Here is a 26,876-nt window from a genome sequence, read left to right as displayed (position 1 = left end):
AATATATAAAGTAATTAGCACTTCTTTCAACAAAGAACGCATATACTCCATTTTAAATAAATAAGTACATTTGTCAGTGTCAATATCTGAGGAAGGATCTTCTGAATCAGATAGATCCTCATCAGAGGTGGATAATTCATTATGTTATCGGTCATTTGAAATTTCATCAACTTTATGAGAAGTTTTAAAAGATCTCTTACGCTATTAGAAGGTGGAAATGCAGACAAAGCCTTCTAAATAAAATCAGTAACAAATTCTTTAAAATTCATAGGTATATCATGTACATTAGAAGTTGAAGGAACTGCAACCGGCAATGTACTATTACTAATGGACACACTATCTGCATGTAAAAGTTTATCATGACAACTAATACAAATGACATTAGGAGAAATAATCTCCACAATTTTACAACAAATGCACTTAGCTTTGGTAGAACCGATGTCAGGCAGCAAAGTTCCAACAGATACTTCTGAGGCAGGATCAGATTGAGACATCTTGCAGAATGTAAAAGAAAAAACAACATATAAAGCAAAATTATCAATTTCCTTATATGACAGTTTCAGGAAATGGGAAAAAAATTCAAATAGCATAGCCCTATGACATAAAAAAAGGCAAGAGGCAAACAGCAATGGGGTAAATAAATAATGAAAAGAATTTGGTGGCAAGTATGACGCACAACGTAACTTAAAATTTTTTTTGGCGCCAACCATGTCCGGAAATGACACACTGGCATCACTAACGACGCAACCCTTTGTGAAACCTCTGCCGGAAATGACGAACTTGCGTCAACGGACGTGCCTTTCGCGCCAAAAATTTCTTGCGCCAAGAATGACGCAATAAAGTGTAGCATTTGGCACACCCGCGAGCCTAAGTCAGCCCGCAATTTGAAACAAAGTAGTCAATTGAAAAAAAGACTAAACCCCAGGTAAGAAAAATATTTCTTAATATTAACTTTCCCCAAATATGAAACTGACAATCTGCAAAAGGAAATACATGAACCTGACTCATGGCAAATATAAGTACAATACATATATTTAGAACTTTATATAAATGCATAAAGTGCCAAAACCATAGCGGAGGTGTCTTAAGTAATAAAAACATACTCACCCAAAGACACCCATCCACATATAGCAAATAGCCAAACCAGTACTGAAACAGTTATCAGTAGAGGTAATGGTATATGAGAGTATATTGTCGATCTGAAAAGGGAGGTAGGAGATGAATCTCTACGACCGATAACAGAGAACCTATGAAAAAGACCCCCGTTAGGAAAATCATTGCATTCAATATGTGATACTCTCCACGTCCCTCTGACATTCGCTGTACTCTGAGAGGAATCGGGCTTCAAAATGCTGAGAAGTGCATGTCAACGTAGAAATCTTGGCACAAACTTACTTCACCACCTCCATAGGAGGCACAGTTTGTAAAACTGAATTGTGGGTGTGGTGAAAGGTGTATTTATAGGCATTTTGAGGTTTGGGAAACTTTGCCCCTCCTGGTAGGATTATATATCCCATACGTCACTAGCTCATGGACTCTTGCCAATTACATGAAAGAAAGTATATTAATGTAACAGTGTTGGCTATACAAAACTGGGGAATGGGTAATAAAGAGAATATATATCCTTTAAAACAATACAAATTCTGGTGTAGACTGTCCCTTTAAGGAAGATAAAAGCCCTGACTACTTTTGATCTGATTCTGTGTTTTTAAAACTTTGTTGAATTATACTATATGTATTTATACGCACAATAATTAATATTGTTCCATTCATTAAATTCCAATACACTGGTGATTTATAGTTAAATATATTGGGCTAAATATGAAAAAACAAAACAAAAAAAAACCCACTTATTTAGAAGCTCACAGTTTAGAACTGTTGATGATGTTAGGCTTTGACACCCACTGAAAAGGTGTTGAGAAAGCAAGAAGAGCATACATGCCCCCTTCTCCCGTATGAAAAGACCCATTACACGAACAGGAGCAAGCAAGAATCCGTTGACTTCAGTCTACATTTGATACTTTGGAGCTTGGTTAGGAATCTGAAAATGAGCACAATGTTAATAAAAAATAAGCAAAACTATACATTGTTACAAAAACACTCCCAGATGGGCTATATAAATGGATCATCTACAAAACATTTATACAATGGACAATCTAGTGTACAATGTCCCTTCAAGGCTGACATCCGATGGCATAAAATTACTGATCCCCTGACTCTAATTGCAATGCACAAAGATTAGAATGTACTTTTAATAGAGTAGAGCAGTGGTCTCAAAGTACAGGCCCTATGGCCAAATGTGGCCCTCAAGATAGTTTCATCTGGCCCTCCCTTAATAGGTAAACCATTACTTTTTTTAGGGTTCTGAGATATAACTATTGATATTCTATATAGGCACTCACAAGACAAATATAAAGACAAAGCATCCAGTGTAGACTCCTACCACACACTGCGTTGGGTAAATGCAACTTTTTATGTTGCTATACAGTTCCAAGATGATCATTTCACTTGGTACTTACAAGATAAATATACAACTGTGTATGTCTATTGTGGGCTACAACTCCTACTATTCACTACTTGGATAAATGTCACTTCCATTTCCTAGTATATCTCTTTTCGGAGCACTTACTCAGTTCAAGCGGTCCCCATAGGAGAAGGAACATTTGGCCAGTGGCCCCCAGCTACTTTGAGTTTGATACCCCTGGAGTAGAGGGTCATGATCATGTGACATCTTTCTGGGATTATTGGAATTTTTTTTCTCTAAGTTACATTCTTTAAAGTAACTCTAAAAGAAGGTAGTAAAACCATATACAGTATGATAAAAAAAAATATATATATATAAATAAAACTTTTATTTACTTAAAATATATTCATATGTTTTTAAATCAACATGCTTTCATTTCTAGTTGGGTACAGTAATTTCCTGTGCAGATTGTAGGCACTGCTAACATACATTTAAAATCTTATGATTATATCAGCCAAAGACAAAATATTTCTCATTACGTATAGCCCTCTGACTGACAAAAAATAAGAAAAACTGTTCTTCATTCTGAAAAGTTATTTAAAAACAATATTTCCTTATGGAAAATGCATAACAATTTGTTTTTCTTTTACATTAATATTAAAAAAAAAAGTCAACTGCGCCACTAAAGCACCCATTTATGTGTAAAACACTGTTGGACTCCATTACTTTAAACGTAATATTAACACAAATACCAAAATGTTATCTTATGATATTAATAATAAATAATCTAAAAAGAAAGCTAAACTTTTATCTCCAAATTAACTATATGGCCAATTAACCTACAACTTTAAATTTGACCTCTTCTCTTTACATGGGCAACAAACAGAATTTTTTTTAATGATAAAACATAATGCTTACAACAAAGTTATCATAATTAATCAAGCAACATGTTAACATTCCCAAAATGAGAAAACACAAATCAAGGAGAGCACAAAAGAATAAAATGTGTTTGCCACGCTAATGTTGAAGAGCCGTTACGCATGCAGGCAGAATGTGACACATTACAGTGCAGCATAATAATAGTTCAAAGTGCTGCACGTCATCTCTCAGCAATAAAAGGTTTCCAGTTCACTTGTCTGGTATTGAATTGAAGGCAGCGGAAGTAATTGTGTAGAGTCTATAGCTTTCTGTCCGATAACTTTTAGGTTAACAAATTTGATCTTCCAGTTATCATCAACTGGGTTGCGGATTAGTCCAAAGACCTGTTCAAATATACCCAGGCACAATGAGTCCCTGTGAACTGTTCCAGCAACGGCCACAACCACTAGTCCATGTGGGGAAGTTACACATTTTAACCCTTGGGAATCAAGATTAGGGTTAAACAACAATCTTTCCTCTCGTACAAGAGCCAATAAACGCAGACTAGTCATCTGGGAACCACTGTATTCCTCCATGTTCTGCTCTGATGTACTATAAGCAAATTTAAGTACAGAATTCTCCCAGAAATGCTGAGGTCCCCAATCACCCTTTACGTGTCCCACTGATGGATTCTGTGAGTTTAGAAGCTGATAAAACCACTGGGCAAACTGTTCCCCAAGCAACTTGCAGTTAAGTGTTCCATTGTATGATACATCCTCTTTGTGTACCTGCAAATAATAATAAACCATGATTACAAAAATAAAAATTGTTATGTATAACCTGTTTACACAATATAAGGGAATATAAATGTACCCATGCAAGGCCCAAACTGATGAGCAACATTAAACCTAAAATAGTTATAAAGACAAATCTTTCTAATCATAAACACATTTGATAAATGTTAACCTAAAGTTAACCAAAATTCTGATTTCACAGAGGGATGATATGTTATTGTGACAATAAATGCACACTCCTATCCCTTTGACAAACACATGACAGCTTGAGAGATGCAGGACCGGACATTGGAAAAGGAAATAATTCTACTTTCAAATAACTATGTCTCATATGCCTCTATGTAGTGTGTGTATGGGGGGGGGGGGGACAATACAGGGGCTAGCCACCACCCTGATTTTATTCCTTTGGTTCTTTCAGGTAATCACTGTTGTGAATGGTGATCATCAGAAAGCCACAGAGGAATGTAACCCAGCAATTAAATAAGAGCCTCTCCTCTTTCAAAATGTTAGCTCCCCAGCAAAAGCACTATCATCTTTTTTAAAGCCCAGATAATTCATAAAGTCACCTAATAAACAAGTCATTGCAATTCCTATGTGGCCATCTTCCCCTTTAAAATGAGGGATTTCATGTCCCTCTAAGTTGTGTGGTGAATGAAGTCTAAGCAACTTAAGAGCACCCCACGGAAAATGAGAAATGAGCAAGGGAGCTCCTTGTTGCAAGTTTTGCATAACCAACACAGTTATAATAATACACTTTTTATCGCTGTGATTACCTTGTACCTAAAGCCTCTGCAAACTGCCCCTTTATTTCAGTTCTTTTCACAAAATTGCATTTTAGCCAATCAGTGCTGACTCCTAGGTAACTCCACGTGCATGAGCTCAATTTTATCTATAATATGGCACACATGAACTAACGTCCTCTAGTGGTGAAAAATGTAAAAATGCATTCAGAAAAGAGGCGGCCTTCAAGGTCTAAGAAATTAGCATATGAGCCTCCCCCCAAGGCAGAACATGCTGTGATCGGAGATGGCATCGCAGAAAATGCAGCATGTCTATGATTAAGCGCAAGTGTGCGTGAAACATGTAAGACTGCTGTCTCCTTCCCTGTTTGTTGTGACTTAGGTCACTTCCATGTGTATTTTTTATATTTTGGAAATAAATAAACCGTTTTACTGATGCTCAGTAGCCTTCCATTTCTTCTTTTTAGAAAATGCAGCATGTATGCAAAAAGAACAGGACACATGCAGCAACTGTTAGCGCTTTATCTTTGCAGCGCTGCTCAACATTAGACAGTTCTCTTCAAACAGAGCTGTGCTGTGGCAGCACTTTGTAAGTTTTCCTTAACACAGTGCATCCAGAGCAAAGTGCTGTTTGAAGTGAACAGTCAAATATTCAGTATAGCACTGCAAAGCAGCAATGCATTGATTGTCCACTGGCTCTGAGAGATTTTTTCAAACCCTCCCCTAGCCTTTCCCAGTCTGCAAAGCTGTTTGTTCTGAATGTAAGAAGTTTGTATGAGCACTGCAACTTTTTTTTTTTACTACATTTCTATGTTAGACCAAGAGAAAAGGGAAAAAAAAATGTATTCAAGACATTTTACAATTTCTTTTTTTGTCTGCAGCAAATTTGCAATGCAATTTTCAACTACTGCACTATTTTATAAAACGTTAAAAATGGCCTTATTCTCCAGTTTACCAACACATTACAATTGAACTAGAGTTTTAGTGTAACTGCCTTATTTAATATTGCAGAAACATTTTCACTAAAAAAATCTCATTGCAGAAAGTGAAAAAAAGTTCTGCCACTGGGGAGCCTCCTAGGTTTAGCTTTCAACTAAGAATACCAAGAGAACAAAGCAAAATTGGTGATAAACGTAAATTGGAAAGTTGTTTAAAATCAAATACCCTATCTGAATCATGAAAGTTTATTTTGGATCAGACTGTCCCTTTAAACAGAATATGACAACATTCTATTCCCACATTTAAAAGGCCAAAATAGCTTTAAAAAACAAAATTCTTTATGAAAAGTAACCAACTCTCTATCCTCTTCAAATACCCTACGCCTAGATTTCGAGTTTTGCGGTAAGGTGAAAAAGAAGCGTTAACAGGTCCTAACGCTGCTTTTTTACGCCCGCTGCTATTACGAGTCTTGCAGGTATAGGTGTACCGCACACTTTTTTGGCCTTACTGCAAACAAACTTACGTAAATTTTGTAAAGGCTTTTTTTTATGGGACTTCCTTCGCGCCGGTATTACGAGTTTTGCTGGGAGGCAAAAAGTGAGCGGTACACCCTCTACCACCAAGATTCCTAACGCATTTTAAAGTTAGTAGTTATGAGTTTTACGCTACAAAGCTGTAGCATAAAACTCATAATTAAAGTGCTAAAAAGTACACTAACACTCATAAACTACCTATTAACCCCTAAACCGAGGCCCTCCGCATCGCAAACACTAAAATAAAATTTTTAACCCCTAATCTGCCGCTCCGGACATCGCCGCCATTAGAATAAACATATTGACCCCTAAACCGCTGCACTCCTGCCTCGCAAACACTAGTCAAATATTATTAACCCCTAATCTGCCGCCCCTAACATCGCCACCACCTACATTATACTTATTAACCCCTAATCTGCCGTCCCCAACGTCGCCGCCACTATTATAAATTTATTAACACTTTAAACCGAAGTCTAACCCTAACCTAAATATAATTAAAATAAATCTAAATAAAATTCCTATCATTAAAAGGGACAGTAAAGTCAAAATTAAACTTTTATGATTCGAATAGAGCATGCTATATTAAACAACTTTCCAATTTACTTCTGATATCAAATTTGCTTTGTTTTTTTTATATCTTTTATTGAAGAGTAAAACTAGGTAGGTTCATAAGAGCTCAGGAGTGTGCACGTGTCTTTAGTACTCTAAGGCAGCAGCGTTTTGCAACATTGTATAATAAAGCTACAAAAAAATGTTGCAAAACACTGCTGCCATAGAGTATTAAAGACACATGGACACTCCTGAGCTTTTATGAGCCTACCTATTTTTACTCTTCAATAAAAGATAACAAGAAAACAAAGCAAATTTGATATCAGAAGTAAATTGGAAAGATGTTTAAAATTGCATTCTCTATATTAATCATGAAAGATTAATTTTGACTTTACTGTCCCTTTAACTAAATAATTCATATGTAAATACTTACCTGTAAAATAAACCCTAAGCTAGCTACAATATAACTAATAGTTACGGGACTGTAAGCCAACAGTCTACCCACTTGGTGGACTTCCGGCTGGGGGCGGAGCGAACAGGTAGCGTGCAGGTAGCTACCATCGGCTCTGTTTTCCTATGTAAAGGATTGAAGTCACTCGCCAGCCTACCGTAGTGTGCCTTAGCCCTGGATAACTTTCTGGGCTCGGCATCTGATCGTAAGATCACGGAGTGGAAGTCCCAAGAAGGCAAAAAAGTGCCCTTTTGCTAAGAGCTCCGTGAAAACGAGCTATCTGAGAGTGAACACGCTCTGGCTTTATACTCTGAGCCTGGGTAAAGACGGCTGCTCCATGAGCCAGTTTGTCGTCGAGGATCCCAAAAGAAAAGTTAAAAGGACTGTTAATGGAAACTAATGGTAACTGCTGATGAAGTGGCATTTTGCTGGAGTACAGCGAGAAATAGCCTGGCTGAGAACACAGGTGTTTTGGGAGGATATACTGTGGTGCCAGTAAAGAAAGGGGATGGGGGAAACCCACAGCCCTCCAAAAAATCTTTTTCTTTCTCCGCTGTAGATAACCCCCTACCTGGACGGTAAAAACCTGTGCAGATAAAGGAGTTTGGCTTGGAGCTAAGGAATAAGAAGCGAGTTATTACCTGCATTGAACCGGCTGAGTAAGCGCCTTTTGAGGGGCACTGAATGAAAACCAGCACTTTGTGATCCCCGGTGGAGCCCTTAGTAACGCTGGTGAATGAGTCGTTAAGTGGAGAAAGCGGAGTAAAAGCAGTGGTCTGTCAAAGGTAAAATACTCTGCTGCGGCCCTAAACATAGACAAGTTCGTTGTAAATCAGGAGATACGATAATAGGTATCCGGTCTGGACAGCTGGGAGGAGGGAAACGGCAAGCTCCGGTGGGTCCAAGCATTTCTATACAGTGACCCGATTCAGTAGTTACAGTCCTTGTCCTGACTGGTGGTCTTAGACTATTAATCTGCTACACCGGTGATCCATGAACACAGGCGGTTGGAGTTTGTAAGTACGGAATATGGACTATCTTTCTGATACAAGCAGAGCAGTAGCGTGAGTGGTTCATAAAAAGACAATAAGCAAAAGTTTACAATTTGATTATGGTTTATTTGTTATGTGTTTGTTTGTATCTGACCTGGATATCTATAAAATAACTCCTGGGAAGATAAACTTGATAGCAGATTCTCGTAGGTTGGACTGAATCTGAATATCCAGGCTGTTGTTCTATACAGACAATATATGATGTATCTGTTTTTTTTTCTTTTTTCTAATAGGTGGGGGCTATAAATTCTTTTGCTGGATTATTGTTCGTAAACTTTGGCATTGTGGAAGTTGGGTCAAGGTAAAAGATTTATCGCTTAGAAGTAGAAAATTTGGAGTCAATAATGTGATCAATGCCTTTCAATTAATTTAGCGAGACTTAAGCCCCTACTGCTTAGAGACAGGATATCTCTGAGAATCGTTGTGGTCTATAACAATTTAAAGAAATAACTTAAAGGGACAGTCTACACCAGAATTTTTATTGTTTTAAAAGATAGATAATCCCTTTATTACCCATTCCCCAGTTTTGCATAACTAACACAGTTATAATAATACACTTTTAACCTCTGTGATGATCTTGTATCTAAGCCTCTGCAAACTGCCCCTTTTTTCAGTTCTTTTGACAGACTTGCAGTCTAGCCAATCAGTGCCTGCTCCCAGATAACTTCACGTGCACGAGCACAGTGTTATCTATATGAAATTCGTGAACTAACACCCTCTAGTGGTGAAAAACTGTTAAAATGCAACCTGAAAAGAGGTGGGCTTCAAGGTCTAAGAAATTAGCATATGAACCTCCTAGGTTAAGCTTTCAACTAAGAATACCAAGAGAACAAAGCAAAATTGGTGATAAAAGTAAATTGGAAAATTGTTTAAAATTACATTCTCTATCTGAATCATGAAAGATTATTTTGGCCTAGACTGTCCCTTTAAGAAGATAGAAGGGGAGGTAAATCCCCAGGAAACTAACTTGATTTGTTAGGACCATTACGATATCAGGGGACTCTATTAACAAACCCTGGTAATTTAGAGCTCTAAATAATCGCTCTTTCTAGTTGTTAAAATCTTGGTTAGGAGTGTATAGTGGCCAAATCTTTGAGAGAGGGGATAGATAAGAGGAGTGAAGGTCTTTAAAGATCAAAAAGGGAAAGGAAGTGTCTAAATAACCAAAATCCTACTCATATTAAACAGATAAACACCCTATATGACATTAAGATTTAGGTATATTGGGATTCCTTAAAGTTAAGTTTAATCTCATTATACAATCAAGGAATACGCGACATAAGGGGGGGGTAGAGATATATTTAGGGTTCTCTTAATAGAAATTGGTCAAAGGTGAGACTTAGGGAAGTTCTAGGTAAGAACCACAGTCTTAGGTTTTCTCTCACATAAAATACACAAGGTCTAACTAATAGACCCTTCTCTTTTTGCAAGCTCACGTAAAATACTCACTCAGGGGTGTGTGTTTTTTTTCTCTCCACTTAGATTCTAGTGGCCCGCGGGCTACCTAGTCGTACAATAGTTTATACACTAGTATACACATAATATCAAAGTTCTTCACCTAAAATGGCTCCTAAACAAAAAGACAAGAGGCAATACCAAAAATTTAGATATGACACTTGACACGTCACAAGAACTTGGTGCTACTAATTTCCCTGTTAATGATATGACAGAATTCACTGCGGAAGTGGCAAAAATGATGGCACCTCATCTAGATTTAGTTAAATTTGAAATTAAAGCTGAGATCTCTAATTTAAAGGAAGAAATTAGACAGTTTACAGGCAGATTGGTGGAGGTGGAGACTAGGGTGTCTGACGTAGAGGACAGAGTAAATAGTCATGGTTTAGATATATCTGCTCAGGGTAAGGCCATTTCCCAGTTGCAAGCGCGAATAGAAGACCTCGAAGATAAGTCAAGGCGCAACAATTTACGGGTTATTGGCCTCCCTGAAACAGTGGAATTCCAAGACTTGTTACATTTTGTCTCTGTCACTCTACCTCAGGCCCTTTTGATTCCCCCTCCTCCCTCACCCTTCCTGACTGAGAGAGCACACAGATTAGGTCCGCTAAAAGAGAACAACACTATGTCTAAACCTAGAGCTATTATTTTCAAATTTTTTAACTATCAGGAAAAGATTTTGTATTTGAATCACTATAGGAAAATGAAGTCTGTACATATTGATAACCATAAAATTTTGATCTTCCAAGATTTTGATGCGAAGACGGTGGCCAAAAGGAAAATAATGTCTCCTTTTTTCTCAAAATTTCTGGAAGCAGAATGTAGTGTTAGACTTGTGTACCCAGCCAAACTTTTGGTTGCTAAAGAAGGCGTCTCCTATACATTAAATAACAGCAATGAAGCGAGAGCGTTGTGTAAGGAGATGGGAATCTCATGATTACATATTATAGAGTAGGTGGGTACACTGGGTTTTAATTATTGTTTGGTTCAAGAAGAAAGAACTATGATGGTCATGTCAAGGGTTTTGGTTAAGACTGTATACTTACAGATTTATAAAAAAAAAGTGTTCTATATTGCTTAAAGGGAAGATGTTTTAATTTTTGTGAATTTAAAATTATTATTTTTTTTTTTTTTTTTTTGTTCTCTCTCCCAATCGCTATTTTATGACAATAGAAAGGGATTGCCCCGGTTGTTATTATGGATAAGTTATGTCAGCCGCCTTTAATTTGACCTCCTGGAATGTAGGGGGCATAACTTCCCCAATAAAAAGAAAAGCAATAATTAAACATTTAGGAAATCTGAAACCAGACATTGCTTTCTTACATGAGATACATTTGAAGGCAACTGAAATACCGAAACTACGGACCAACTGGGTGGGTGAAGTTATTGCTGCCGCCTATAATGCTCGCAAGAGAGGAGTCCCAATTCTCTTTAATAAAAATTTAGAGTATAAAATTGAGTCCTCTACCATAGACCAGGAAGGCCGGTTTCTAATTATAGAATTAATATACAATAAGGTACGATATGCGTTATGTAATATATATTGACGCAATAATATGGATAAAGAGTTCTGGAATAAGATGGTATATTTACATAAATTTACAGGTCAGAATCTAATTATTGCCGGAGACTTTAATTTAGTAGCAGATCCCACAAGAAAGTAACAGCCTGTACACGTGATAGGAAAAGCCGAATTTTGCAGAAATTTTGTTCTCAGGTGGGCGTGACAGATATTTGGCGATTACAGAATCCGGATTTGAGACTCTATACGTGTATGTCAAAAGGTCAGCAAGCATTGTCCAGAATAGATTTTTTCTTGATTGCAGAGCCCTTGATTGGTTTAGAATGGGAGGCGGATATAGGGGACATATTGATTTGAGATCATGCAGTGATCACACTAACGCTTAACCCGGTTCGTTTAAAATGTTTCTATGAATCAAACTATTTTTTTTCCAAAATATTTAGTGAATAATGCTCAATTTAATAACTGGTTGATTAACCAATGGCGAGAATATGAAAATCAAAATAGGGAGTATAAAAATAGGCCTGAAGTGTTTTGGGAAGCAGCCAAAGCTGTACTAAGAGGCCGGATAAAGGCATATATGTGTAAACTTAAAAGAAGAACAAGACAACAGGAAGCCCAGCTGTCTAATCAAGTTAAGAATGCATATAGCGCATACTTGAGGGAACGCTCGAGTGAAAAATGGAGGATATTTACAAATGCTAAAGCCACACGAGACGTGTTTCATTAAACAAAAGTCTAGAATAGAAATACAAAGACAAAAAGCTCTCTATGGTGGTTTTCTCCGGCAGATCTGCTAAATTTATGGCTAGGTTGACTAAGAGCACTAACAGAAACAACATAACCGCTATCAGAAATAAATCCGAGAGATTTACTACTAACGCTGATATCACTAAAGTTTTTTTTTTTTTATTACTTTTCGGAATTATATGGAGCAGAAGAGCATGAGGCAGAAAAAAGAGAAACCTTTTGGGACAAAAATAAAGTGCCGAAAATTTCTAGTGATATTCTTTCTGAGGTTAATACCCCTTTTAGATTAGAGGAGATTTTAGAGGCAATTATGTCTGCTAAGATTAATAAGGCAGCAGGCCCAGACTGTCTTCCTACCAAATTTTATAGGATTCTTCAACAGCAAATTGCTCCTGTGCTGGTAAATCTATTCAATTTCTATTTTATTAAACATAATAAATGTTCCCCATATTTTGCAGCTGCAGTAATCTCTTTAATTCCGAAGAAAAATAAAGATCATGATTTGCCTGGTTCAAATATATAGGCCTATATCCGTTTTAAATACGGACTATAAGTTGTTAACATCAATTTTAGCAAAAAGATTGCAGCCATATTTAGGCTTAATAATTTATGAGAACCAATCTGGTTTTATGGCAGGGAGGAATCCCGCCAACAATATGCGGAATATTATGACATTAATAGACTTTTTTTGGAATAAATTCAGAACAACTAGACATAGAGACATGATAGACTTAGCCCTTTTAACTGTTGACGCGGAGAAGGCGTTTGATCGCATCTCCTGGAATCATTTATTTTTTTCTTTAGAACAATTTGGATTAAAAGGTCACCTGCATGAATTAATTAATTATTATATATTCTGCTCCTACCTCGGTGTTACTTATCAATGGAGAGCTTTCACAGCGCATAGTATTACATAGGGGCACCCGTCAAGGTTGTCCCTTATCTCCATTGTTGTTCAACATCTCAGTGGAACCATTAGCAATTTTGCTTCGTCGACAGCTAGATGGGATACAGATTGGAGAACAAAAACTGGTACTATTAATGTACGCAGATAATATACTTCTTTGTTTAGGTAATATAAACAAGAATCTACCCATATTTCTAGATGCGATCAACATTTTTGTTTTGATTTCGGGCTTTAAGATCAATTTGTCCAAATCTGAGCTTTTATAGATAAATAAAAAAGATCAGATTATAAAACATCCATTCAGAGAAACTACGCAGTTAACTTATTTGGGGGTTAAATTAAGTCCGAACCCTGAGGAATGGTATAATTTGGATTATAATAAATGTTTTGCAGAGTGTAAGGGAAAAATGGAAGACTGGATAAAGTTGCCTATTTCCCTAACAGCTAGGGTCACGCTCATAAAGTCTATTCTATTTCCAAAATTATTCTACCTTATACAGAATATTCCATTACCTATTCACAAAAAGGATATAAGGAATTATAATAAGGCATGTTCTAAACTACTCTGGAAAGGCGCAAAAGCGAGGATCTCTGGATCCCATCTGATGAATAATATAGAAGCTGCTGGCTTAGCTCTCCCTAATATACAGTTTTATAGTTTGGCGGCTCGAGTCAAGGTGGCAGTGGATTGGCTATTAGGGCTAGATCAAATATCTCCAGTAGCTTGGGAAACTACTCTGGTAGTACCTTATCGTCTAGAGGCTTTTTTACATTGTCCAATCACTGCTCTCCCATCAAAGATATTTGCGCTTGTAACTTTTAGAAATATAATTCTAGCGTGGCAAAAGGTTTGTGTGTTGGTGGGTTGCTCCCCTCATGTTTCTAAATATCTGTCCATCACAGGTAATCCTTCCTTTATTCCAGGAATGACAGATGAAGTTTTTAGAACTTGGCTCTATAAAGGATTGGTATATATTACCCAATTATTAAATATAGATCTAGTTCCATTAACTTTTAGAGAAATTAGCAGTCAATTTGGATTATCGAATAAGGAGTTATATGCCTATTTACAAGTAAGACACTATGTGCAAGAACTAAAAAAAGAGTTACGGCGTAGAATGGTCACTTTGAGAGATACAATCCAGGATAAATAACTTTCAAGGTGGTGTGTATTCTATCGCTCCCTTCTATTCTCTCCTCAATCAAGGGCCTTCTGCAGATCAAGTTGGACACATAGTGACAAAATGGAGTAAAGTATTCCCTGCGATAAATAACGAAGTTATAGAGTCTGCGTTTAAGGTGACTCAAAAAAGCTGGGTTTCGACATCATGGAGAGAAGCACAGATTAAAGTGGCTTTAATGGTGTATTTAACCCCAGCAAAACTTACTAGATGGTATAAGACAAGTATTATATGCTCCAGATGTAGTTCGCCTGCCGTGGATATGCTACACTGTTTTTGGGCTTGTCCAAAAATAGCCCTGGATGAAAATAACTCTCAAAGTAGAATATGATATACAGCCGCTAGAATTTTTTTTTTTTTGGTCAAACCTCAAGTAGAAGTGCCAAATTTGAAATTAATTAACTTGATTATATTACTTGGTCGTAGTTTAATATTAAGAGCCTGGTAGGCTAAATCAGCACCGAGTTTGAAAGAACTTAAGAATGCGCTGACCACGCAATACACACTGGAACAATATAGTTTACAAAACCCAACCGATACACAGATAGCAATTTTTCTTAAAAAAATGGAAAATGTTTATTTTATCTTTCCCAGTGAAGACGCAAAAGATTCTTGTTAGATCTTTCAAAAATACTGCATACGTTCAACTTCAAGTATTTGCGGGGTATCTACCCAATACATGGATTGACGGGAGTGTAGAATAGTGACGGGAATATGAGTAGTGGCATAGGCGGAAAAAAAGAAAAAAAAAAAAAGGGCTATCAGACTATGAGGGATTAGTAATAATGTAAGAAGGGAACGGGGAGAAGCGAACAGAGGAAGAGGGAGACTCCCCCCTTTTTTTTGTTGTTGTTATTTTTAGGTTAGGGCTTTGGGCAGCAATAGAGCTATATGCCATTTTAAGGGCAATGCCCACCCAAATGCCCTTTTCAGGGCAATGGGGAGCTTAGGTTTTTTTAGTTAGGTTTCTATTTGGGGGGTTGGTTGTGTGGGTGGTGGGTTTTACTGTTGGAGGGGTTGTGTGTATTTTTTTCAGGTAAAAGAGCTGATTTCTTTGGGGCAATGCCCCGCAAAAGGCCCTTTTAAAGGGACAGTCTAGGCCAAAATAAACTTTCATGATTCAGATAGAGCATGTAATTTTAAAAAAAATTTCAATTTACTTTTATCACCAATTTTGCTTTGTTCTCTTGGTATTCTTAGTTGAAAGCTTAACATAGGAGGTTCATATGCTAATTTCTTAGACCTTGAAGCCCACCTCTTTCAGATTGCATTTTAACAGTTTTTCACCACTAGAGGGTGTTAGTTCACATATTTCATATAAATAACACTGTGCTCGTGCACGTGAAGTAATCTGGGAGCAGGCACTGATTGGCTAGACTGCAAGTCTGTCAAAAGAACTGAAAAAGGGGCAGTTTGCAGAGGCTTAGATACAAGATAATCACAGAGGTTAAAAGTATATTATTATAACTGTGTTGGTTATGCAAAACTGGGAAATGGGTAATAAAGGGATTATATATCTTTTAAAACAATACAAATTCTGGTGTAGACTGTCCCTTTAAGGGCTATTGGTAGTTTAGGTTAGGCATGGGGTTTTTTTTATTTTGGGGGGGGGGGGGGCTTTTTTATTTTGAAAGGGCTCTTAAATTAGGTGTAATTAGTTTAAAGATCTGTAATTTGTTTTTTATTTTCTGTAATTTAGTGGGGTTTTTTTTGTAATTTAGCTAATTGTATTTAATTTAGGTAAGTTATTTAATTGTAGTGTAGTGTTAGGTGTCAGTTTAACTTAGGTTAGGTTTTATTTTACAGGTAAATTTTCATTTATTTTAGCTAGGTAGTTATTAAATAGTTAATAACTATTTAGTAACTATTCTACCTAGTTAAAATAAATACAAACTTGCCTGTAAAATAAAAATAAACCCTAAGCTAGCTACAATGTAACTATTAGTTATATTGTAGCTAGCTTATGGTTTATTTTACAGGTAAGTATTTAGTTTTAAATAGGAATAATTTAGTTAATGATAGTAATTTTTATTTAGATTTATTTTAATTATATTTAAGTTAGGGGGTGTTAGGGTTATACTTAGGTTTAGGGGTTAATACATTTAGAATAGTGGAGGCGACGTTGGGGGCGGAAGATTAGGGGTTAATAAATATAATGTAGGTGTCGGCGATGTTGGGGGCAGCAGATTAGGGGTTAATAAGTATAATGCAGGTGGCGGCGATTGTCGGGGGCGGCAGATTAGGGGCTAATAAGTGTAAGATTAGGGGTGTTTAGACTTGGGGTTCATGTTAGGGTGTTAGGTGTAAACATATATTTAGTTTCCCCAAAGGAATCAATGGAGCTGCGTTACTGAGTTTTACGCTGCTTTTTTGCAGGTGTTAGACTTTTTCACAGCCGGCTCTCCCCATTGATGTCTATGGGGAAATCTTGCACGAGCACGTACAACCAGCTTAAGCAGCGCTGGTATTGGAGTGCGGTATGGAGCACAAGTTTGATGCTCACTTCTTGCCTGTTAACGCCGGGTTTGTAAAAACCCGTAATACCAGCGCTGCAGGGAAGTGAGCAGTGAGAATAAACTGCAAGTAAACACTGCACCCCTCATAACGCAAGACTCGTAATCTAGCCGCTAATTAGCAAGAGTTAAGCATTGGTTGGAGGTTTTCTTGGCCAGTAAAGCCATCTGGGCAGGAAGCGTTAATACATTTCAGCTGCTGTATTGTCTTGATTAACACCTTGTTTGAGAATGGAACATTTGCATGATAAATATTTGAGTACAATATAATTTTAATAAACATTAAATTCTGCATTTAATATAGTATAATATTGTTTAACTTAGTTATAAGTGCAACAAAACATTTCTAACAAATCTTACTTTGTTGACAAAGTAAATTGCCACGGTTTGTTTCCCTTCACTCCTATTATGAAATGTACTTAGCTCTCATGGTATTTCCTTGTTGAAGAGAATGCTTTAGGGCACTAGATTACAGCAGTATTTTTTACAATGTATAACAATATTGTTAAAGGGAAATGTAACCCACGTGTTTTTCTTTCATGGTTCAGATAGAGCAAGTAATTTTAAGCAACTTTCTCATTTAATCCTATAATCACATTTTCTTCGTTCTCTTGGTATCTTTATTTGAAAAGCAGAAATGTAAGCTTAGGATGCGGCCCATTTTTGGGTAAGCACCTGGTTAGCGTTTGCCGATTGGTGGATAAATGTAGCAAGCGCTATCCAGGGATCTAAATCAAAAATGGGCTGGCGTCTAAGCTGATTCCTGCTTTTTCAATTAAAGATAGCAAGAGAATGAATACAAATTAATAATAGGAGTAAATTAGAAAGTTGCTTAAAATGTCATGCTGTAGCTGAATCATGAAAGAAAAAAAAATTGGGTTTAATTTCCCTTTAACAATCTTGTTATACATTGTAAAAATATAGTTGTAATCTAGTGCCCTACTGCTTCAATATTTTAGTATCCCTTTAAATATTAAAAGATATGAGTTAAAGGAAAATTGTGAAACAGGTCTACAAAGCAGTCAATTTCCCACAAATGTACTGCTAACCTTTGGTCTAGGTAAAGATCTTTGTTCATCTGCTGTGTCCTTCCAGTGTTGAACTGCTCGTTGGATAAGCTGATTCTTTTCACTTGACGGGGGCACAGCTATGTTCTGCATAGCAAGATACTTAAAAATTATTTCACGATGAACTTTTCTTCTTTTCAGTAGCACAGAGGCACTCTCACTGTATGTCAATATTGCCTGTATTGCTTCTAAAAGAAAATGATAACAGAAAAGCATTTATATCTTTCTGAACATAAGCCCAATAATTTTACGATCTAACAAACAAGGGATGAGTAAGTAAAATAATTTTTAAGACCAGGAAAAAAGTGCAGAGGATCAATAATGTTACTAATGCACAGTCAAGGCAGGAAAAACATTACTACAGGTTACCAGTCAGTAAGGATAAAAAGATACCAGTCTGTTCCGTGCTAAAACTGTGTGATTATAACACGTCCCCAGAGACAGAACTTTTTTTCACTTTCTACGATGAGATTTTTTTAGTGAAACATTTTCTGCAGGTCATTTTTAAATAAAATAAAATTGTAAATTTGTCAGTTACACTAAAGCACCAGATCAATTGCAATGTGTTGGTTAACTGGAGAATAAAGCAATATTTAAAGTTGTATAATCTAGTGCAGTAGTTGTTGAAAATTGCATTGCAAATTAGCTGCAGACAAAAAAAGTAATTGTAAAATGTCTCTTGAATGAATTTGTTTCCTTTTCTTTTAGTCTAACATAGAAATATAGTAATAAAAAGGTGCATTGTTCATATGGACATCTTACATTCAGAGAAAAACAGCTTTGCAGACTGTGAAAAGCTAGGGAACTAGCTTGCAAAAATCTCAGAGTCAGACAACACTGCTGCTTTGCAGCACTACTGCATATTTGATTGTTGTCTTCAAACAGCACTTTGCTCTGGATGCACTGTTAAGGAAAACTCATACAATGCAGCCAGAGAACAGCTCTGTTTAAAAAGAACAGCCTAATGTGGAGCAGCACTGAAAAATTAAAGTGCTAACAGTTCCTAATCTTTCTGCAGACATGCTGCATTTTCTGCGATGACATCTCAGATCACTCGATGTTCTGCCTTGGGGAACACGTCTAGTACAATTTCTAGTCCTGTGTTCTAGTTCTGGTCATGAAACAACAGAATATATAGAAAAGAGGATGAAGAGTATTTTAATCAGGATCTCTTTAATGGAACAGAACATTTCTACTGGCTAGCATTGATCCGCATATTTACATACACTGTAGCAACCAAGTTCTGAGCTATCAGTGGTGATTGGTAAGTACACTCCATGGATTCTGCATAGATCATTATTACCAGCAAGATCTTGGACACCACGTGTACACAGGTAGTGCCAATAAAATGTCAAAAAGCAGCCCATTTTAACAGACTATGCAAAGTGTTAAAAAGGGATACTAAATACTAAACCCAAATTTTTTCTTTCATGATTCATATAGAAAGTTGCTTAAAATTGCATGCTCTAATTTACTCCTATTATCAATGTTTCTTCGTTCTCTTGCTATCTTTATTTAAAAAGCAGGAATGTGATGCATAGGAGCACCTTTTTGGTTGAGAACCTGGGTTATGCTTGCTTATTGGTGGGTAAATGTAAGCCTCCAATAAGCAAGAGAACGAAAAAAAAGTGATAATAGGAGTAAATTAGAAAGTTGCTTAAAATGTTATGCTCTATCTGAATCATGAAAGGAAAAAAAATTGGTTCAGTGTCGCTTTAAGCACACTACTGACTTCCAGTCCCACACTATAGAGCATTATTACTGTGTACTTCTGTATGACGCTTTCCTATTTTAAGCTACATTTGCAGTCTAAAACTTGGTTCTTTCTACTAACCATGGGAAAGCAGAAACCTAATAGACAAACTTTTTGCAAGCTACTGCTCTTTACAAGGTATAGGACTTCACAACAAAAATGCTGTAAGTAAACTCCCTTCAACCCCTGCTTATTTCCATTCTTATATTATTTGAGCCCTTGCGGTGTCAAAGGTATATATAAAATAACAGATGTACGTGCTACATGCATTTCCAAAAACAGGATCAGAAGTACAATTTTAGATGCTGTGGCTCCTCAGAATGATCACATCCTGCCCTAGATTTTAAAAGATTTCAAAACATCTTAGTCGCATTTTATCTCATGATTTTATTTTCCAAAACAGTATAAGTGACAGGTAAACTTCTACTGTATATCATTTTGTTAATGGCCATTAGATGGCAGTGTTTACACAAAGAATAAAAAAAAACATGTATAGGGTTATGGATACTTTTTCAAATGAAGGGCCAAACTTTTATTTCCAGGGCTGTTAACTTATTATTTATTTTTTATTTCCAGGGCTGTTAAACAAATGTGTATAATTTATATTAATGTGTATTGCCAAACCACAAACGAGCAATTATATAGCAAGATATTTGCCAAAATACACAGATTGAGAAATGTATACTTACGTCATATACAAAAGTAACATTTTGTGTGGTGTTTATGAAAACATGAGTTGGAGACAAAAATAGTAGTGATCCCAAAGTCCGGGTAGCTACATCTTTGGCTAGGGCAGACACTTCCTGTTCCCGGGCACCACAACCCTAGATAGTGCCGCCATCCCCAGCGCAGCCACATCCTTGGCTGACAACCCCTCTCTGCGCAACCACACACTTGGTGACAACAACAACCCTGCGCTTGTGCATCCACGTTGCCACACACTAGGCTCGCTGCCTGTGTGCTTGTACTCAGCCCCCCCCCCCCCCCCCCCCCCCCGCCTGCTGTTTGCACACAGACCCCACCACCATCTCCAATATCTAACAGTATGTGATTCACCCTAACCTTAATTTGCCTACAAACGTCCTCCTTCATTACAACCGCACATCCATACACTACCATTTCTCTATGCACACAAACAGCTGCCTATTAATGCGTGCTGGCATCTATCCTTGTAACTTCTGCTGTCTACTCTCTGTGCTGTACGTTTTTATTGTAAAGAGCACCATTACAGATCTAGCGCTTACCCTTCCTGTTATCCACATGGATCATGCGGTTTGTTACGGTCTCTGTCAGAGAGAACAAATCTGCGTCTTCCAGCATCTCAACTATTTTCATGCAACCTAGTTTTTCCTTGTTACTCAGCCCCGCCATGGCTGTCAGTTTCACTAATCAGATACCGCTGTAAAAACAAGTGCAATGAATAAAGCTGTACGAAAAAAATGATACTGTAAATTACTTCCTTATTCCGGCCCGGGGGCGGGACTTCCTGTACAGTATCCAAGGACCCATATGCCAATCAACCTTCAGCATGTCTATTCGGAATCGGTTGTAAAGCGGTGAGATTGAATGTGATATTTATTAATTGCTACTTGTGTCACTGCTATTTCCTAAATAAGCTACTCAATCAGCAAAATCATTCGCTGCAATGTTGTGCAGGACTGCACATTTATTATGGCTCTTCAAATCTTTCATAGTGTACATTCATTGTTATATCCCATAGAACTATTATACTGTCACATTGGCAGAACTGTCAACTCACACTGTGAGACTATGCGACACACTATTTTAGGTTTGTTCTCCAGATCACACTATGGATCAGAAAACTCACACTTTATGAATTGAAAAATAGAATTGTGCAAACTTTTCCTATGTGAACCTATTATGTATAACTCTTGTGTCATGTTAAAGGAACACTGAACCAAATTTTTTTCTTTCGTGATTCAGATAGAGCATGCAATTTTAAGCAACTTTCTCATTTACTCCTATTATCAATTTTTCTTCATTCTCTTGCTATCTTCATTTGAAAAGCAAGAATGTAAGTTTAGAAACCGGCCCATTTTTGGTTCACAATCTGGGTTTTCCTTGCTGATTGGACAGCACCAATAAAAAGTGCTGTCCATGGTACTGAACTAAAAACTGTCTGGCTCCTTAGCTTAGATGCCTTCTTTTTCAAATAAAGAAAGCAAGAGAATGAAGAAAAATTTATAATAGGAGTAAATTAGAAAGTTGCTTAAAGTTTCTAGCTCTATCTGAATCATGAAAGAAAAAAAATTGGGTTCAGTGTCCCTTTAAAGCAATCGAATGTTTTTCAAATAGTTAAGTTACCTTATAGAAATTATATTTTATAACACATTTGCAGATTTGCTATATTATGCCAGTCAGTTATCTTTTGAAAAGGTAGAAATCAAATGTTTATGAAAAACAATCCAACAAATCATCATTATCTTTCAAACCAGCTAAATACAACTTCATGCAATAATGAAAAAGTGTCTAACTTCAGGTGGGTACTAATAATTTAGAACAAATAATGGAAATAAGAATCAGATAAGAAAATAAAGAATTTGTACACTATGGTAGATAGCTTTGTATTGCAGTATTTTCTATGATATCATAAAATCTGCAAATTTGCCTCCTTCCATTTATGTTTGAATATAAATGGAAGGGATAGGTCAAAATTGAAATGTGCATGAATGTGTTTCAATTTTAAACAGAAACATTTTTGCAATATACTTCTATTAGCAAAAATGCTTTTAATGAAAGTTATTACTGTATCAGCGGCATATGTAAATATGGTACTAGATCCTAAGCATTCAAACACCAAGCCTGCTTAGAAAGCTGGCAGCAGGCCTGGACTTAGCATGGGGCATAACAAGCATTTGCCCAGTGGGCAGGGGCCCATTGCAAACTGAGGCTGATCGTCTGAGCCCTGCCCAGTTGCCAGCATTATTATATGAGAATGATGCAGCACCAGCCATGCCTTGCCTCTCTCTGCCTTGTGTCTGTGAGCCAGGTCAGGGCTAGTTCCACCTTAAGGTCCATTTCTGTACCAACTTATTTGTACAAGAAGACTGCACAAGTGCATGTTATCAGCCATAGACAAACCAAGGGGATAAATAACAGTGACAGGGATGGTGCCTGTTTATGTCTGTGGGCTTGTGTTTGTGTGTGCATTGGGTGTCTGTGTGTGTTTGTTATTTCTCTCTGATATTGCTGTGTGATGACCAGTGCTCAGGTGCCTGCTGTGAATATACAGGCTGATTAGTAATAAGTGGCCATTCTTTATTTAAATTTGAACTTCAATAAATTCTGTTTTTTTTGGGGGGGGGGGTTAAAATTATATTTTACTTTTTGACTTTTGAATGATAACCAATTGAAAAATACAGTGACAGAAGGGTGTTTAGAAGGATGATACAACTGTTAAATGTTTTTGTAAATAAAACTAGTACATTATACTTGTCATTTTTGGGGTATGAGTAATTAACAGATGGGTTGGGGGAAATGTGCTGCTCTGCCTTAAAATGCCCAGGCTCTATTTTTAGGGCTGTGCAATTAATCGCAATATGAGGCTTCGCAATATCTAAATCATATGAGGCTGCAATTTTTTATCAAAACAAACAACGACAAAAAAGTCTGAAATGGCTTCCTTAACATGACATGTCAGTCACACAAAAACTCCAGTCCAGCCCAACATCAGCACTGATCACTTCTCCAGGGGGACGAACCAAGAAGCGAGATATCTGTGTCACAGCACATAACACAGTCCTAAGGTGTGCCCAGACATAACAGGTGGCAAAGAGAACAAGCCACTGTTTTGAACAGTTAAATGCCATTTTTAATGCAAAATGTATTACTGAAAAATATTTTTATAAAACATTGCAATAAAAACCGCAATTGCAATATTTCATAAAAAAAATTGTGATACTTGTTTTCTCCCATATCGCACAGCCCTAGCTGACAGTGGTATTGTGTCAGTGAAGACATAACGGGACACTGAACCCAAATTTTTTCTTTCATGATTCAGATAGAGCATGACATTTTAAGCAACTTTCTAATTTACTCCTATTGTAATTTTTTCTTCATTCTCTTGATATCTTTATTTGAAAAAACAGGAATGTAAGCATAGGAGCTGTCCATTTTTTGTGTAGCACCTGGGTAGCAAGCGCTACCCAGGTGCTGAATAAAAAATGGGCCGACTCTTATGTTTACATTCCTGTTTTTTTTTCAAATACAGATAGCAAGAGAACAAAGAAAAAATTATACTAGGAGTAAATTAGAACGTTGCTTAAAATTGCCTGCTCTAGCTGAATTATGAAAGAAAAAATGTAATGTTTTGTTTCCCTTTAATTTGTGTCATACAAGCAATTGCTGACTGACTCTCTGAGAAGATGTGGGGTTCGAATGCTGGTGCACAGGGCACACAACATATGTACGTATACCGCTGAAAAATAGTGATAACTTTAGCTAGAAGTATTTTTGCTTTTAATGGAAGAATATTGTACTGTATAAATGCTTCTATTTAAACTTTAAATGCACCCATGCACATTTAAATGTTGACCTTTCTATTCCTTTAAACATTTAAACACACACACACACATATATGTGTGTATATGTATATATACATATATATATATATATATATATATATATATATATATATATATATATATATATATATATACATACAGGGCTCAAAATTTCAGGTCATATGTTACTCGCCACTTCTGATCCTACCCACTACCTGCCCGTAGCACACCTATTACTCCACCCCTCTTTGCATATGTTTTGCATTGTGAAACACATTATTGTGCAGTAATTTTTAATGGTTTTTAAACTTTTTTTTTATTTTATACCATAGCAAATTAAATAATGCTACATACGGTAATACATTAACAAAATGAAGTGCATAGCAGTTAGCAACATGAACTTGGTGGTTCTGGGTAGGACAACAGCTGGATAAAAATAGGAAGTTGTTGAAGTTAGAGAGTGGAGAGAGTGCTGACAGTTTTAGCAGACCTGGAGATTTTCTTGTAATAATTATTATCTCTTAACTAACTTTCTCCCCTCCCTCCTGTTTTCAATCTCTCTTGTTAATCTCCCCCTTATCTCTCAAGCCATATTTTCTCTTTAAACTCTTTCTTTCCCCTCTCTCATATCTCTTTACTCTTCCCCCCCCCCCCCGCACTATCTCATAAAAGCTCCACTTTTACTTTTTCTCTCCAATCTTTCTCTCTCTCTGCCCCCGTTTACCCTCTCAAAAATAAGCACTAGGGGCGCGATCCGATATACGGCGTAGTTTTCGGCGCAAGCGAGGGAACCCGCGCAGCCCGTAGTTTAACCTCGCACATCAGGGTATTACATATACCCCGCCGGCAGTTGCTAAAGTGCCATAAGTCGGATAAACTAGCGATGTCCAGAAATGAGCGTAACTACAAATTTCTGGAGTCGCCAGTGACTTACGGCACTTTAGAAACTGCCTGCGCCTAAAAAACTAACTAAAATATTAAATCTCCCGTAACTGTCTAACACGCCTCCCAAAAATCAGCCAGATACGTATACCCCTAAATCCTCAATCCCCCCTCTCACTCCTAATAATAAATGCATTAACCCCTAGACCAACAACCCCCCACAATGCAATAAGCCTATTTATTAACCCCTAAACCGCCATAGCCCACACCGCAATAAACCTATCCTAGTATTAACCCCTAAACCACCACTCCCGGAGCCCACCGCCACCTACATTATATGTATTAACCCCTAAACCGCCGCTCCCGGACCCCGGTGCCACCTACATTAAATATATTAACCCCTAATCTGACCCCCTACACCGCCGCCACCTACATTAAATTTATTAACCCCTAAACCTAAGTCTAACCCTAACACCCCCTAACTTAATTATTATTTAAATAAATCTAAATAATATTAATATTATTAACGAAATTATTCCTATTTAAAACTAAATACTTACCTATAAAATAAACCCTAAGATAGCTACAATATAATTAATAATTACATTGTAGCTATTTTAGGATTTATTTTAATTTTACAGGCAACTTTGTATTTATTTTAACTAGGTACAATAGCTATTAAATAGTTAATAACTATTTAATAGCTACCTAGTTAAAATAATTACAAAATTACCTGTAAAATAAATCCTAACCTAAGTTACAAATTAATTAAATAAATTAACTACAATTATCTAAAATAAAATACAATTAAACTAAACTATAGTACAAAAAAACAAACACTAAATTACAAAAAATAAAAAAATATTACAAGAAGTTTAAACTAATTACACCTAATCTAAGCCCCCTAATAAAATAAAAAAGCACCCCAAAATAATAAAATGCCCTACCCTAAATTAAATTACAAATAGCTTTTAAAAGGGCCTTTTGCGGGGCATTGCCCCAAAGTAATCAGCTCTTTTACCTGTAAAAAAAAGAACAATCCCCCCCCAACATTACAACCCACCACCCACACACCCCTACTCTAAAACCCACCCGATCCCCCCTTAAAAAAACCTAACACTACCCCATTGAAGATCACCCTACCTTGAGCCGTCTTCACCCAGCCAGGCCGAAGTCTTCATCCGATAAGGGCACAAGTGGTCCTCCAGCCGGGCAGAAGTCTTCATCCGATCGGGGCAGAAGAGGTCCTCCATCCGGCAGAAATCTTCATCCAAGCGGCATCTTTTATCTTCATCCTTCCGGCGAGGAGCGGTTCCATCTTGAAGACATCCGACGCGGAGCATCCTTCCTGCACGACGACTACCCAACGAATGGCTGGTCCTTTAAATTACGTCATCCAAGATGGCGTCCCTCAAATTCCGATTGGCTGATAGGATTCTATCAGCCAATTGGAAATAAGGTAGGAAAAATCTGATTGGTTGATTTAATCAGCCAATCGGATTGAAGTTCTATCTGATTGGATCAGCCAATAGAATGCAAGGTCAATTCCATTGGCTGATCCAATCAGCCAATCGGATTAGAACTTCAATCCGATTGGCTGATTAAATCAACCAATCTGATATTTCCTACCTTAATTCCGATGGGCTGATAGAATCCTATCAGCCAAATCGGAATTCGAGGGACGCCATCTTGGATGACGTCATTTAAAGGACCAGCCATTCATCGGGTAGTTGTCGTGATGCCGGATGGAGGACCTCTTCTGCCCCGATCGGATGAAGACTTCTGCCCGGCTGGAGGACCACTTGTGCCCGCATCGGATAAAGACTTCGGCCCAGCTGGGTTAAGACGGCTCAAGGTAGGGTGATCTTCAATGGGGTAGTGTTAGGTTTTTTTAAGGGGGGATCGGGTGGGTTTTAGAGTAGGGGTGTGTGGGTGGTGGGTTG

The 26,876-nt window shown here is 37.1% G+C and overlaps 2 protein-coding genes across 3 annotated transcripts in view; one reads left to right on the top strand and one right to left on the bottom strand.

Annotated features, from left to right (window-relative positions):
* Positions 1 to 2,833: 2,833 nt before the first annotated feature.
* C3H3orf38 (chromosome 3 C3orf38 homolog) lies at positions 2,834 to 20,992 on the bottom strand. The gene is made up of 3 exons (XM_053706036.1): positions 20,773 to 20,992; positions 17,758 to 17,963; positions 2,834 to 4,110 (listed from the first exon to the last, which is right to left on the bottom strand). The coding sequence occupies exons 1-3, from the start codon at positions 20,897 to 20,899 to the stop codon at positions 3,571 to 3,573; spliced, it is 873 nt and encodes a 290-aa protein (XP_053562011.1). The 5' UTR covers positions 20,900 to 20,992; the 3' UTR covers positions 2,834 to 3,570.
* A 29-nt stretch (positions 20,993 to 21,021) lies between these two features.
* The window catches only part of NSUN3 (NOP2/Sun RNA methyltransferase 3), an 85,313-nt gene continuing 79,458 nt past the window's right edge, over positions 21,022 to 26,876 (top strand). For both annotated transcript variants that reach the window (XM_053706034.1, XM_053706035.1), the window contains exon 1: positions 21,022 to 21,084. In XM_053706034.1, the coding sequence (XP_053562009.1) occupies positions 21,038 to 21,084 (47 nt within the window). In that variant the 5' untranslated portion in view covers positions 21,022 to 21,037. The remainder of the gene's footprint in view (positions 21,085 to 26,876) is intronic.

This window comes from Bombina bombina, chromosome 3, assembly GCF_027579735.1.
Source record: "Bombina bombina isolate aBomBom1 chromosome 3, aBomBom1.pri, whole genome shotgun sequence".
Lineage (NCBI taxonomy): Eukaryota > Metazoa > Chordata > Amphibia > Anura > Bombinatoridae > Bombina > Bombina bombina.
Note: the sequence above shows the minus strand (reverse complement) of the source record. Positions and strands in the feature narration are given on the sequence as shown.

Excerpts from the sequence above, each read along its gene's own strand:
- C3H3orf38 (XM_053706036.1), bottom strand. The coding sequence starts at position 20,899 with ATGGCGGGGCTGAGTAACAAGGAAAAACTAGGTTGCATGAAAATAGTT. Across the intron at positions 17,964-20,772 it reads CCATGTGGATAACAGGAAGG|AAGCAATACAGGCAATATTG; the intron begins GTAAGCGCTAGA and ends ATTTTCTTTTAG. Across the intron at positions 4,111-17,757 it reads GATCTTTACCTAGACCAAAG|GTACACAAAGAGGATGTATC; the intron begins GTTAGCAGTACA and ends TATTATTTGCAG.